General features: G+C 39.9%; 1 protein-coding gene across 1 annotated transcript in view; it reads left to right on the plus strand.

Moving 5' to 3' along the window:
• hsf2 (heat shock transcription factor 2) overlaps positions 1-8118 on the plus strand; it is a 35899-nt gene extending 27781 nt beyond the window's left edge. Inside the window, exons 10-12 of the mRNA XM_076756698.1 lie at positions 4118-4220; positions 5328-5394; positions 6183-8118. Of these exons, the coding sequence (XP_076612813.1) occupies positions 4118-4220; positions 5328-5394; positions 6183-6511 (499 nt within the window). The 3' untranslated portion in view covers positions 6512-8118. The remainder of the gene's footprint in view (positions 1-4117; positions 4221-5327; positions 5395-6182) is intronic.
• Positions 8119-16318: the final 8200 nt, after the last annotated feature.

Raw genomic sequence — 16318 nt, forward strand, 5'->3', positions numbered from 1 at the left:
AGGTTTTTTGTGGTACCATGTTCTTTCCATTTGAAGATGATGGATTTGCTCCAGGGGACCATCGAAGATTTGGATATTTTCTAATAACCCAACCCTGACTTGTACCTCTCAACAACTTTGTCCTTGACTTGTTTGAAGAGCTCCTTGGTCTTCACGGTGTAATGTCTCATGCTTAGTGGTGTTGCAGTCTCTGGGGCCTTTCAGAAAAGGTGTGTTTATACTGACAGATCTTGTGACACTTGTCACACATATTGTGCATTTTGTGCAGATCCATGACATAAAAATCCGATTTAAAAAACACTTAAATTACAGATTGTAATGTAACAAAATAGGTAAAAAGCCAAGGGGGATGAATACTTTTGCAAGCCACTGTATGTATGTCGTTATGGCCTTTGATGAAGGAATGTCTCCACTAAATGAAAGAACACACAAGGCTACTAACTGATTCTTCTAAATGTGTACATTTGTTTATTTGGTGTTGGTCTCCAAATAGTATCCAAAGATGATTGTAGACATACTTTACAGGGCTCCTCATGACTCAGATTAAAATACTCACCATCATTAAAAAAAAAAGCAGATGAAGTGTCTCTTCAAAATATTGAGTTCAGAATAAATGTATGTATGTTCGTAACAAAATCTGTTCTTCATTCCTTTTCTCTTCCTTTTGCTTGGATCCAGAGACTTTATGCTGACTGATAGGGCTGATGACAACTAATCTTATGGGAATGTCAAATATTCAAATGAAACCTTTACATATTATCCAACAATTCTATAAAATGTTAATAGAAACAGAATGTGATGATTTGCAAACACTGAAACCCCATATGTAATTGAAAATAGCACAAACACAACATATCAAATGTTTTTGAAAATTATACCCTCATTTAGAATTTGATGCCAGCAACACATTTCAAAAAAATTTTGTTTTTAGGAATGGAGACCAGTTGCTGTAATTTTGAAAGTCGAACGTTTTCCCATTCTTTCTTGATGTACATCATCAGCTGCTGGGGGTCTCGTTTATCATCTTTTTACATTTCACAATGTGCCAAATATTTTCAATGTGGGAGTCGAGTCGAGACTGCAGGCAGGCCGGTTTAGCACCTGGACTCTTTTACTACGGAGCCATGCTGCTGTAATACATGCAGAATGTGATTTGGCTTTGTCTTGCTGAAATAAGCAAGGCCTTCCCTGAAAAAGACTGTGTCTACTTGGCAGCATATTTTGCATGCAAAACCTGTATTTGTCGTTCGGCAGTAATGGTACCTTCTCAAATGTGCAGGTTACCCATGCCATATGCACTAATGCCCCCATACCATCATGGATGCTGGATTTTGAATTATACGCTAATAGAAGAAAAGAAGCCGCGTGGGCCCTCTCCTCTTTCGCCTCTTTTCTCCTCTTTTCGGGAGACTTAGCATCCATGAGTTCCAAAAAGAAATTCAGATTTTGACTCATCAGACCACAGGACAGTTTTCCCCTTCACCTCTTAATCTTAAATGAGCTCAGGACCAGAGAAGGCAGCGTTTCTGGATCTGGTTTGTGTATGGTTTCATCTGCATGGTAGAGTTTCAACTTTCATTTATAAATGCAGTGAGGAACTGTGTCCACAGACAGTGGTTTTTGGAAGTTTTCCTGAGCCCATTCAGGGATGTTCACTATAAAATTGTGGCCTTTTTCAGTGCAGTGCCACCTGAGAGCCCAAAGATCACAGCCATCCAGTAATCCTCTGCAATTTTACATTGAGAAACATCATTCTTAAATTGTTGCACTACTTTCCAGTGCAGTCTGTCACAGTGGTGAACCCCTTCCCATCTTTACTTTATAAAGACTCTCTGGGATGCTCTTTTTACACCTAATCATGTTACTAACCTGTTGCCAGTTAACCTAATTAATTGTGAGATTTTCCACCAGTTGTTTTCTCTTAGTGTTTCTCCAGTCTTTTGTCGCCACTGTCCCAACTTTTTTTAAACATGTTGCTGCCATCAAATTTAAAATGACAATATAGTTTTCAAAAACAATGAAATTTATCAGTTTCAACATTTGATATGTTGCCTTTGTGCTATGTTCAATTTAAAAATGGGCTTTCAGTGTTTTGCAAATCGTCACATGCTGTTTCTATTTACATTTAACACAGTGTCCCAACTTTTTTGGAAACAGTGGTTTCACAAAGTGATGAGCTTTTCGAGGATGCCCCTTTCACACCCAATCGGGATACTATCATCTGTTATGAGTTCAATTCAATTCAATTCAGTTCAATTCAATTTTATTTGTATAGCGCCAAATCACTACAGAAGTTGTCTCAGGACACTTTCATATAGAGCTGGTACAGATCAAGCTCTTTTATCTACAGAGACCCAACAATTCCCTCATGAGCAAGCACTTGGTGACAGTGGCAAGGAAAAACTTGCTTTTAACTAGCAGAAACCTCAGGCAGAACCAGGCTCTGGGTGGGTGGCCAACTGCCCAACTGACCGGTCGGGTGAGAGAGAGAGACAGACAGACAGACAGAGAGAGAGAGACGGTGTCAAGTGACCCTCACTCTTGTGAGATTTAACCTGCAGCTTGCCCCACTTGAAAAGGCAGCTTGCTTCAGAAGATTGGCCTGGAATTCACTCAATGACCAAGATTCAGCTTTCTTTCTTTTCTTTCTTTTATTTTGAAAGTTGTCAAGGCCAATAACAGGCGAAAAACCTCAAAATACAGACACAAATAGAAGGTTAAGAAAAATGTAACCCAAGAAACCATAATCAGTCAACATAACCCAAACAAGAACAAGAACAGTTTTTTCCCGTCTGCTGTCAGCCTTACCAACAAGGCCCGGAACCCCCCCTGACACTCTTCACACTCCACCTCGGACTCATTCTGTCACATTGACTGATATAAATATAACTCTATGCGTTACATTAATGCTCAACTTGGACTTCTTTCTGAAAAACAGTACTGTGTTTCTGGTAAATAGCAACAACAATAACAGACTTGTGTATATATATTTAAATTGAATTTTATGCTCTTATTTTAGTAGATGTGTCATATTTTAGTAGATGTGTCATGCACCAATTTCACCAGAAAAAATTCCTCGTATGTGTAAAAGCATTCTTGGCAATAAAGCTTTTTCTGATTCTGATTCTGATTCTGATTCTTAAATCAAATACTTAATTTTTAAGCTACTAGAAATTAATCTAAACAATAAGTAGAAAATACCCATATTTAAAGCACCCAAAATAAATTAAAAACATTTTAAAGCACTATTCAATAATGATTTTAACCTAATATAGCAGCTTTTAACTCCTGTAAATATACACAGATCATATTTATCAAATTACTTTTAGCTTGAATACTTTTCAAAAATACACCACGTTATTAACTGTACTTTCAACCCACATGATATTAAATGCGTTACATTTTAACCTGAATTCAGTCACATGATTAGTCCACAGCTCACAACCCCAATGCATGCTGCAAAGACTCATAACATAACTGAAAGCTCACTGGCTCCTGTGCAATCACAGCAACAGTTACAGTGGATGTAGTAATAGTAGCAGTTGCAGTGGATGTCAGGCAGAGCCATCGCAGGAGACGTAGCTGTAATCCACAATCCAGATTCAACCACCATCCATGGGAACCTGTGAGACGACAAAGCACAGAGACTCCTGGGAAGAAGCTAAGTTAGTAACACGCCATGGTAGGACATGAAAGCTTGCAGATGGAGAGGGAGACAAGAACAGAGGAGCTTGGTTTAGCATAACTAGGGGCTGGTCCAGGGCAAGCCTGAGCCAGCCCTAACTATAGAATTTATCCCTTTCTTTTTGGAATCAGGGTTGTACTTAACTCATACCTTACCATTAGTTATACTGTGGCTGTTGTAAAGTACATATGATTTGAAGGTTTCTCCAGCTGCGCTCATAGTAGTACTTGCACCATTAGTTATTCTGGAGCAAAGAATGCAACCAATGTATCCGATTAGACAGTTTCATAATGTCCTCTGGTATGTCAATCAGGTCTGCAATGGGGTGATACTTTTTTGATGCAAAACATTCTAAGTGTTGGTGATGACTAGAAGAAGAGTTATTGGTTATTGATGGACTGTGTCTGTCTGTCTGTCTGTCTGTCTTGTCAGGGTGGAGCTGATGGATTATCTGGACAGTATTGACTGCAGTTTGGAGGACTTCCAGGCCATGCTTTATGGAAGACAGTTTGGCTTTGATTTTGATGCCCTTGAGGTAAAATAATATCACATACACACTAAACCAGAAAGCACTCACCTGATCAGTACTTCCTCAAACTTAATACATGTCTAATCGATTTCAGCACTGTGCAGAAGAATGCACACATACTGTTAACATGACAGTTTTCACACTGCTGTAATGGTAGCTTGGTAGCAGAAGACTGTGCCAAAGATCTGAAGGATCTGGACCTTAGAGTTGATACTCTCCCTCTTCAGAGGAGCCTTGGGCTGTTCTGGAACTTAGGAACAGACAGCTTTACTTACCTGATGTCTAATGATGAGAAACCTTTCACACGGAGAGGCATGTTGTCTGCAGTCAATAGTCTATTTGACCCCTTGGGCTTTGTGGCTCCCATAACAACACAAGGCAAAGCACTAGTCCAAGAGCTGTCATCTGAAGAGAGAGAGAGTGGAATGTTGCTCTTTTCCCTGAAAAGGAAGCAGAATGGAACCAATGGAAGGAGTCTTTAAAGTCTCTTGAGAATCTGCAGATACCAAGGTGCTACATTCCAATCTCACTTTCCTCAACACAAAGAAAAGAGCTGTGCATCTTTTCAGATGCTTCCATGACTGCTATAGGAGCTGTGGCTTACTTAAGAGCTACTGACAGTGAGGGTCAGCATCATGTGGGATTTGTCATGGCAAATATTGTTTTAGTCAAACATGTGCTCTGCTGGCTAGCAGCGGCCAGTGCTTTTCTGCCATTAGATTGTGACTGGTAGTTGTTGTGATAGTTTTTTTTGTATGGTACAGTTTTGCTTAACATGGTTAAGGGGCGTGTTTAAAACACATCATTTTTACATGCAAATGAAAATGCTTCTGTACTAATTCATGTTTTTATTTTTGTAATGTTGCAGTTTTACAAACAAAGCATAACCTAGAGAGGAAACAAGACTTCTGTAAAGTACAAGAAAAGTCAAGCCTTGTGTGATTATTGGAGGATTTTAAATTGTTAACTGACTGTCTAGCATTGCACAAGTGAACACAGTGCAAGAGCAGTACACCATCTGTGCTACTATCTATGTTTTTAAAAACCATGCTATTATTCTTTGTTAGGTTCAAGCTAGTTTTGTGTACTGATTTGATCTCTGTGTCTTTTCAGGATAGTGTGTCCTCAAAAGAGAACACTGCACAACTAAATAGAGGCAGGACAGAGGAAGACAACACAGGTGAGGATACTCAAATTGAATATCTTTGAGTTTTTATCAGACTGAAAAGACATTTGAAGACATCACTCTCAGCCCTAGTAATTTACCAGGGCTGAGGGTGATGAATTTAGGAAAAAAAATAGCATTTTTTTCACTGTCTAGCAAATATTAATAGACTGATGGAGTCTATTAATATTTGGATTGACAGTCCTAATGCAGTGGAATCTGAACAGACAAGTTGCTGAAACAAAATTACAAAAAACGGTGGTGAAAAAATTTCCAAAATTGGTAACCCATGACTGTGTCCTTAAAGCTCACTACTATAATTATCCCTATTCCTTCATCAATACCTTAAATGATTCGTAGTGCTATTATCCTTATTTATTCATTTATTTATTTTAAACTTTAGTAACCCGAAATGAGATAAGTATAAAAAGAAAAGTCAAAGTGAGAGGCATCCCATCATCTGTTCTGTTAAGTCAGCAAATGTTAAATGTGACTCAACCATGAAGATTCTCTTTTCATAGATGCTCCATATGTGTGGAACTCAACTGTAGGGATGAACAACATTCTTGTAGATTGTATTCCTTCATATGGTATTTTGATAATGGTGGTGGATAGTGCTGTTTAACAAGCGTTTATAGCTGTTCTCCACACAACAAATGATGAATAGTGTTCACAGTCAAAGAAAGCGATTATATTCAGGAAGATGGTGATTATTGTGTTTATTTTCTGTGTTGAATTGGACATAGCCCAGCCAGATTTTGTTATAGTTTTTTTACTGGACTCCCCCTGTGTCACGTGTCCAGATAAGCAGTTGATCCAGTACACCTCCTGTCCACTGCTGGCCTTCCTTGATGGCTGCACCCCTCCTCCAGAGTTAGATCTGGGCATCAACAGCACCAGCTCCTCCAATACCGACCTCCAGCCCTGTTCCAGCTCAGGTGCTTGTGGGGAGGCTTTGCTGCACTCAGAGCTGCTGGACACCACCCTGGAGTCGAAGCAGCCAGTTCGCAGTTCCCTGATACGCCTGGAGCCTCTGACTGAGGCAGAGGCCAGTGAAGAGACACTCTTCTACCTGTGTGAACTAAGTCCTGTTGGACCAGAAGCTGATCCCACACAGCTGGACAGAGTGTGAGCAGGAACGACTATTCACAACACAGACTACATCCCTCTATCCTCCAGACAGTAATGACATTGTGTGTTAATATACCCTCACCTCTGTGGCCTGAGGTGTTTGTTTGCTGAGAAGCAGTAATAGAACTGAGGAAAGCACTAGGCTGCTGGAAGAATAAAGAAAGCACGTACACATTTTATATGTAAGACTTTTGCATTGCAGATAAAATTTGAGTTACAGGAATAAGCCACATAATAATAATAATAATAATAATAATAATAATAATAATAATAATAATAATAATAATAATAATAATAATGGTAGTCGTAATTTGAACCAAATACTTGCACGCCTTCTTCTAAAAACTCAATCAAAACAGCACACACATCTTACACATACTATACATAAAATATCTCTGTTACTGTCCATTAAGGATGAACACCCATAAACCTTTCAGGATTAATAGAAAATAGAGGCTCCCCATATCATCAAATCTTTCCTCATAATCATTAAATTGAGCTTCTTTATTTGTAACCATAGTCCAGCTAATTGTCTGTATATCCATGGTTGCATCCGGACTTATTTTGCAATGTTAAAGTTCTGTTTACATCGCCCAAAGTATGATGGGAACTGGGGAAATTTGGGAAAATTTTCTCCCAAATGGAAATTGAAAGAAAAACAAGAGACAAAACCCATGAAAACTAGATTTGTTTTTTTGTTCTACATAGTCAGTAGTTTTGTCATTACTAAGACTCAAAATGTCCCACCACTGACCCTCTCCACTCGCGTATAAAAATATTTGCTGTGTGTTGAAACCTCTAGATGTACAGGCAAAATGTTTGATTTGTGTTAACATTTTTCATAAACATTGTGCATCATGTATAGTACCACTGCCATGCAAATTAACATAACATTTCTGATTACTTTATCATTATGTTTATTTTTATGACTTGAACGTTTTCTTCAATGCAATGGTCTCAAATGTAAAAATGACTTGAGAGGCACAGACTGTGACTGTGGCTGTGAAGCACAGGACTCCAGGACCTTGATTTCCACCATACAACTTCTCCATCAGCACAACTTCATCTCTGTGCTGTCTGTACGTGTCTTTGGTCTCATCTGTTCTTCAGTATTTTCACTATCAGTAAAGCATTGCAGCACATCTGCTCTTGCGATATCAGTGAGGAGGCATCTTCACCTGACCTGTATTAAGATGCACTAAACCTTTGTATGGAATTCTAAAAATCAGTTTGTTCTGAGTTTTGTTTATCTCTTGCTAAATTTCTGTCCTCATAGCTGAGATATTCTTCATAAGGCAACATTTTCAAACTTCTTTGTGTTCAGACGTTGAGACAATGAATTTTGTTACATTCATTTAATGAAAGCCACATTCTAGAGAACTGGGACAAAATGTGATCTTAAGACTGTACATTAACCTGTCAAAAAACTGTCACTCGGAGTGGTGTGGCAGAGTGGGGGATCACATAGACATTATAAACTAGGTTGTGTCAGATGATTGACAGTCATCTGAAAATGTGTCAGCATATGTGTGTTGTAAGCTTAAATACAGATGTCACACATCTGATGGAACTGGCTCTGCGATTGATTAAATTCTTCTGTAAACAATGCGCTCTGTGTGTCCATCTGAGAACAGAAAAACCAGATCAAATCTGATTGGAACACCAGTAACTATCTGCATTAATTTAACAATATAACAATAGAACTGAATGGTCTGAATGTTAAAGTTCACCTTTGAACAGTAGTTGGCTTAAAAATTATCTAGGTCCACTTGCTAACTATTTACAGAGCTTTCAACTGCATCTCACCATTGAAGGCTCATGAAAAAAAAACTTATTATGAGACCAAAGTTCATGTGATGACAGCAGAGCCCTCTCCACGACAACTGAACAAAATTCCCTTGAGGAGGACCACAAAATGCAGTTTGAAACGTGAGTGGACTTTAAATTGAAATGATTTTGTCAAACCAAAAAAAATTATTTCATGTTTGTAACATACTGGGGTTAAAACATGTGAGGGCATATACACATCACCACAAAGGAGGGAAGTGTGTGTGTCTGTGTGAGAGTAAAAATGTCAATAAATTATAACTAGACTTGCTGTGAGTGTCCAGCAGGTGATGCTGCCATCCAGCTCTGAGTGCAAACTGCAATGAGGATGTGGAATGGAGCCAGCATTGAGAAACTTTGTTCACATTTGTTAGAGAAGTAATCAGAAGTATTGACAACCTGTATCAAATCATCAAACATTTTTAAGATATTAATATGTATCATGAAACAAAACAAAAATAAGGGAAACAAGAAGAACACCCCAGCTACCTTCAACCAGTGTTGTTTTATCTTCCAGCTGTAAGTAAGATTTTTTTCCCCAAATCTTTATAGTTCATGTTCATGTGATGTGACACATCATAGTGGTTGTACAGTAATTAATAAGCAGTGTAAATGACTAGTCATATAACAGGATATGCTTGGCAACATACTTGAAGACCTGTTGTCCCAGTTATCAAGAATGAAAAAGAAAATCAGCTCAAAACATGGAACACCTAATTTTGTTAAAATGCCAACCTATTCCTTAAATCCCTGAATCACCTCCAAGCCCCCTGCTCAGTAAGTCAACACTGTTTACCCTTGGAAAACAGTAGAGAACTGAGAGAAAACTGAGACTTGGGGTTGCTGCAACAGGATGAAAAAGCGGATGTGGATATGTGGGAGTAGATCTCACAGTGGAACAGCTGTAAATGATACCATTGATGCAAAGCTTGTGGTGTTGAGTAGCTTCAGTATATTCATGTTTTGATAAAAGGAAACTCCTCCCGTGTTTCCTTCTCTGATCGAAGTGCCTGCATCCTTTCCCTATTTCGTCTGGTGCAGCCACAGTTAAGACCTCAGATGCTGTTTATACTCTGCTGTACAGTCACAGAGGTGACATGAATTCTGTGTGCTCACATCCCACAAGCTGTTTGTCATTGTTGCAAGCCTTGCAGTTACAATAAAGCAAATGCTACAGTGATATTTGTTATTCATTTGGTGTTTCATTGCTTTTCACACTCAGGACACTGAACCTTTTTCTTTACATCTGTCTATCGCTAGTCTAATGCAACAGGAAGAAATCCTACCTACTTAGGAAGTGTATGAAGTTCAGTTTTTCTTGAAATTGTTGAACTGCACTGCATTATGCAGAGAAGTGTTTCAGCCTGCCCTCAATTGTATAAATAGGGAGAACAAAATAATAGAAACACTTCCAAGTATGAATGGGAGTTGATGATGAGAATAATATAATCCAGCCTGACTCCTGAGACATTGATCACACAACTACATTTAATGTGCTGTGATACAGTTAATGCAAAAATGTGTCACAGTCCTGTAATTTAAATGCTTCCCTGCATATGTGATAGTCCCTGTAAAAACTACAACAGCACCACCAGCACATAAATGTGCCAAAAGTGATGATGAAGCAGGCCTCATTCTAGTAACAGTCTCATCCTGCAGAGATTTACCCTGAATGTTTAAGAATGATTATCTAGACGTAGGTTTGATTCCAAGCTGGGGCAAAATCTGAGATTCATTATGACAGATGAACAACTATTTTGTTATACACATGCTTTTTTCTTATTATCATTACATTGTAGCGTAGATGTGAGCGCCATTTTTTTTGTTTACTTAGTAACCTGTGGTAGTGCATAAAGACAAAAAAATACAAAAACAAAACTTGACATGTAATGGCATGGTTATATCAAGTATCTGACATACTTTGTGCTATTAAGTAGTTATATTTAAGAAGTTTCTTTCCCAGTGTAGCATGTCTAAATTTCAATTAGTTGTTACCAATTTACATTGTTTCAATAAAACAGAACGTGATCATTTGCTCATCCTTTTGACATATACTAGATTGAAAAAAGGCACACAGACAATATATTCAATGTCATATGTATGTAATCATATGTTGTTGTTGTTGTTGTTGTTGTTCTGAATTCAGCACAATACATTAATGATGGGACAAATAATTCGAGGCATCGGAGCGACTGTCGAGTAAAAATGGATGTGCCAGATGAAGCCCCGATTCGAGGCTTGTATTGTTCTTGTGGACATCACGTGACTGATGACAAACTAGGCCTCGGTTTGTGTGGGTTACGTGACTGTCTCATTCCGAGTATCGCCTCAGCATAAAGCGGGTTCGAAACTTGCGCTTCTTTGCGGGTGTGTCAGCGTGTATGGCAGTGTGGTGTCAGTGTTTCAACGTGTCAGTAGGGAGTTAGTAGCGAGTTCAGTAGATTATATAAAAAGATTATTAGCGAGTGAACCAGATTATATAGGTAGATAGGGACTAGTGCCATTATAGCAATTATTATTATTAGTCATAGTATTATTATTAGTATTAGCTTCTATTAGTTAGGGTACATACAATTACACCTAACCTAGCTGGAGGGTTACAGTGTTGTACACTGTGAGATTTGATACGATATACTGTGGTTTAATGTCCTGAGACAACTTCTGTTGTGATTTGGCACTATACAAATAAAATTGAACTGAATTGAATTATTTCATCCTCTCTTTCTATGGAGCTTCCAAGAAAGAGGAAGTCTTCTCCTGTCCCACTGCTCCCCCTGAGTATTTTGACATGGTTGCTCACAATAAGGTATATGTGAATGATTATATTTTATTTGCACATCCTCACAATATGGCCATATAATCTTCACTATTATGTATTATTTATCTCAAAGGTGAACTGCCTGCTGTGTCAAAAGGAGCTGACTTACAGCAACAATACATTATCGAGGCATTATCGAGCGCCACACCAACACCAAACGCTTTGGAGTACGAAACAGTTAAAGATGTTCTTGCCCCATTCCACCAGACCACAGTTGAGCTTTCTGCTGAAAAGAGGGTGTCTGCCTCAAAGATTATTCCACTGCTGAAGATGCTGAACCACACGGTTATCAGCAAGTCAGAAGGGCTCACTTCAGATAGTGGAAGACAGCAGACAGTGAGGACCTGCTTTGACGGGTCAGCGTATTTCATGTAATTCATCACAACTTGAACTTGAATCAGGAAGTGTGATTTGTGGCAACAACATAAGTAGTCTGTTTCTTTGTTTTGTCAAAATTAACATTAATTGGTAGCAATGTGAGCCGTTGTTAATGTTTTTTTCTTTTAACATTATTAGATGACCTTTGGCATCTGCTGGACACAACATTGGATCCAAGTAGAGGAGGCTCAAGTGCCACAGCAGATGCCACAGTGGAAGTGGATCATTATGTAGCAGAGGTGAACCGGGCAAGAACAGAAGATCCCCTTCACTACTGGAGTAGACAGAAACACCAACATCCCCCACCTTTATCAGCTGGCTCTCATGTTTTTATGTTGTCCTGCATCTTCTGTTCCATGTGAAAGGGTTTTTTCCGAGGCTGCAGAGATTGCTTCTAAGAAGAGGAACCGTCTGAGCCCCAACACCGTTAAAAACCTTCTTTTTCTAAATAAAAACCATGAGCATTCTCATCCACCACCACAATGAAACGGTGTTTCCTCAATCAATCAATCAATCAAACTTTATTTATATGGCACTTTTCATACTTAAAAGCAACACAAAATACCTCACGGAGGCTAAAAACAACAAAGAAGAAAACCCAGCCCTCCCGCCCCCATGCATACATACAGAGACACATGCACGCACCCATACGGACAAGGCAAAGAATAAGCCACCTCTGGGGGCCATTCACACTGAGGGGGCCCCTGGCCCATGACTAGGGACGCCGCCCGAGACCACCACGACCCCGGCAGACAGGAGGCCCCTGCACCAAGGTGCAGAGGCCTCCAGCCATCCAGGCCAAGCTGTCCCCTCGGCAGCGCCCCCATCAGTAGACCAAGAGCAGCTCCCAGTGTGGGGGGGCCCCCATGAGGAAACACTTGACCTAAAAACCAAGGACCCCCATGAGGAAACACTGGAGCTAAAAACCAAGGGACTAAGACATAACCATAAAATAAAATAAAATGAATAAATGAAATAAACAATAATTAAACATGTTGTTAAAACATGCAACTAAAATAAGATATGAATAAAGATTAAATATGATAAGAAGCCTGATTAAAGGAATAAGATAAATCAAACATATCGATTGAAAGCCTGATTAAAAAGGTGGGTCTTGAGCCTCTTTTTAAAAACATCAACAGTCTCTGCGGCACTGAGGTTCTCCGGCAGGCTGTTCCACAGTCGGGGGTCATAATAACTAAAAGCCGCCTCCTCGTGTGTTTTAGTTCTTACTTTTGGTATGGTTAAGAGACCAGTGCCGGAGGACCTCTGGGTCCACAAGGGTTGATAGGGTAAAAGTAGATCAGATAAATAAGTAGGCCCGAGACCGTTAAAACATTTAAAAATTAATAAAAGAACCTTAAAATCTGTCCTGAAATGCATGGGGAGCCAATGCAGCGATTTTAAAATGGTGTAATGTGCTCCCGCCCTCTGGGCCTCGTCAGCACTCGTGCGGCTGAATTCTGTAGTAATTGAAGATTGGAGATACTCCTTTTGGGAAGACCAGAGAGCAGGGCATTACAGTAATCTAAACGACAGGAGATAAAAGCATGCATCAGCACCTCCGTGCTGGCCTGAGAGAGAAACGGGCAGACTCTATCTTTGTTATGTTTTTGATGTGTGGAATAAAAGTAAGCTCAGAGTCAAAAATCACGCCCAGATTTTTTACAGAATGTGTTGGTTTAAGATCTTGTAGTTTTGGTAAAAGTCTCTCTCTCTGGCCTGTTTTGTCCTGGTTGAGCTGAAGGAAATTTTCTGCCATCCATGACTTGATGTCTAAAATGCAGTTAAAAAGGGCATCAATTGACCCTGTGTCATCAGGAGACACGGCAATGTACAGTTGCGCATCATCAGCATAGCTATGGAAGCTGATGCGGTGCCTCCTGATGTAACATCCCCGAGGGGTAGCATGTAAAGATTAAAAAGAGTTGGACCTAAAATTGACCCCTGTGGAACCCCACACTTGATCTCATGTGTTCCTGAGGAATATGCATCCCAACTTACAAAGAAGTGTCGGTCAGTGAGGTATGAGACGAACCAGTTAAAAGCAGTACCTGAAAGACCGACCAGGTGCCTCAGTCTGTCTAATAAAATGCAATGGTCTACTGTATCGAAGGTGGCGGTTAGATCCAGTAGTACGTAGACTGTGAGCTTGTGTTTCTTTATCTAAGTTGCACCTGATATCATTTAAAATCTTTAATAGGGCTGTCTCGGTAAAACCAGACTGATGCCTTTCTAAAATGTTGTTTTTGTTTAAAAAGTCATTTACTTGGTTAAAAACAAGTTTTTCTAAAATTTTATTTAAAAAAGGTAAGTTGGATACATTATTAAGAATGTTGGCGTCTAAATTGCTCTTCTTCAGAAGGGGCTTCACCACCGCTGTTTCAAAGGACGTGGGGAAGACACCTGTCTGAAGAGAGCAATTCACCATGTATAACAGCTGTTCCTCAAAGAATCCATAGAGTGTTTTAAAAAGCGGTGTGGGAATTGGATCTAAGAGGCAGGTTGTAGGGTTTACCTGGGAGAAAACTCGACCAAGTGTCCTTGCATCAACCACGGCAAAACTCTCCAGTGTTTCCTCAGGCAAAACCTGTGATCCAGACATGTTGGTAGTTAAAACCTGTTGAGATAAAAGACTGTATCTGATGTTATCAATTTTGTGCCTGAAGTGGTCTGCAAAGTCTTCACACAGGGTATTTGTTATTGTCTTATGAGATCTGTTAAAATTACTGTTTGTTAAAAGATCAATTGTGGAGAAGAGAAATTTGGGATTATTTTTGTGGTCAGAGATTAGTTTTTTGAAGTGAGAAATTCTTGCCTGTTTAATAGTGTTATTGTAAGTTTTGAGGTGTTGACGTAAAACTTCATAGTGGATTGTTAGTTTCGATTTTCTCCATTTCCTCTCAGCACTCATGCAGTTTCTTTTCAGTTGCTTAATTTCCTCATTTCTCCACGGAGGTATAGGTTTTTTCTTAATTGTTTTTGTCAAAAGAGGAGCCACTGAGTCCAGCGTTGACTTCAGATTGCTGTTAAAATTGTCAATGATAAAATCACAGGGTGCAGGTAAAGTCTCTGCAGGAGTACTCTGTAAAATCTGGATAAAATTTGCAGCCACTTCAGGAGTTTCCTCACTGTTCTCACTGGAGCCTCCCGCTGATTAAAACTGGTGATGTTAAAAAACACACAGTAGTGGTCAGACACAGCCAGATCCACAACAGAGGACACACCCACAGACAGGCCATAAGTTATGACCAGGTCCAGGGTGTGCCCCCTGCTGTGGGTCGGCTGTGTAACGTGCTGTTTAAAATCCAGACAGTTTAAGAGGTTTAAAACTTCTCTGGATACTGGGTCCGAGATGTTGTTGATGTGTAGATTAAAATCACCATTTATTAAAATCCTGTTGTAGGTGGTGTGAATGACTGATAAGAATTCAAAGAATTCGCTGATAAAAGAGGAGGAATACCGAGGTGGTCTGTAGACCGTTATGCAAAGAATAGGAGGGCTGCTAAAAACAAGGGCATGGTGCTCAAATGATGTAAAACTGTTAAAAGGCACTGCATTTGCAGACATTGTAATTTTTGTAATAGATGCAGTTCCGCCTCCTTTTTTGCCACCCCTCAGTAGAGAATAAAAAGTTAAAATTTGGTGGGGAAGCCTCAGTGACAACAACAGGTGCATTGGTGCCAAGCCATGTCTCTATAAGGAGAATGCCATCTAGGTTTTTGTCTAAAATTAAATCATTTATGATAAAAGATTTGTTTAAAAGAGAGTGTACATTCAGCACAGCTAATTTGATATCTGTTCTGAACGTGCGCTCATCATGGTGTTTTAAGGGAATGTTAAAAAGTGTCTGTGTGACGTGATGGTTCTAATGGTGTGAATGTCCTGAGTTTTTGGTGGCAGAGAGGGGGTTACTGATGTAAAGGTGCGTATGGTGTGGGTGAAACATGTAGTGGCCGAGGGTGAGGGTGAGTGTGGGGCAGAGGGCCTGTGTGCATGAGTGATACCAGTGAGTCAGGAGGTGGCTGAAGTGCAGGACCAGATAGTGAGGACAATGTTGACTGATAAAAGCTGTGAACCCTCCTGACCCTCCAGGTAGGCGATATGTTTCGCCTGGGTTGTGGCGACAGTGGAGAAATCCAGGAAGATCTTGTCCCTCTCCTTGAGGTCGGCCCGCAGACCGGAGATGCTCTCCCTCAGTTTCAAGAGGGTGGGGAGGCAGGACTCACACACCGCCATCATACCTATAGCCTGTGCAGGATCTTAGGCACCCCGGAACATGGTACCACCACAGGGAAGTGAGTTTTGTTTCGGATCTGGTACCGATAACGCTGGTAATGCTCTGTTAATGCTGAATTCAATAAATAATACTTTAATCTTCTACTATCCACGTTGTTTCACTGAGTTTCCACGTCCAGCGTGTAGCAGTCTGCAGTCTTGTAAGCCGAAGTTGTGGAGCAGAAGTGTCACTCCACTTCCTGTGCAACATTCCCAGTCCCACATTCCCAGTCCCACATCCCTGCACTAAGCACAAAAACAAACTTTTATTTGTTGTGTTCATACAGGCATCTGCCTGTCACAATTATATAGGCTACATTAAAACAAACCAACAAATAAAAATCTACATTTATTTGTGGAGTTAATTGATTTATTGCAAGTCAATGTGCTTGCTAAATCTCAGAAAGCTGTGTAACCGAGTGCCATCCTCACATTCTGGAAAGAGTAGAGCAAGCGTCAACAGCCTGTTTCAAGAGCCTACTGTTTCCAGCTCATGGAACACCAGTC

This window comes from Chaetodon auriga, chromosome 18, assembly GCF_051107435.1.
Source record: "Chaetodon auriga isolate fChaAug3 chromosome 18, fChaAug3.hap1, whole genome shotgun sequence".
NCBI classification, from domain to species: Eukaryota; Metazoa; Chordata; class Actinopteri; order Chaetodontiformes; family Chaetodontidae; genus Chaetodon; species Chaetodon auriga.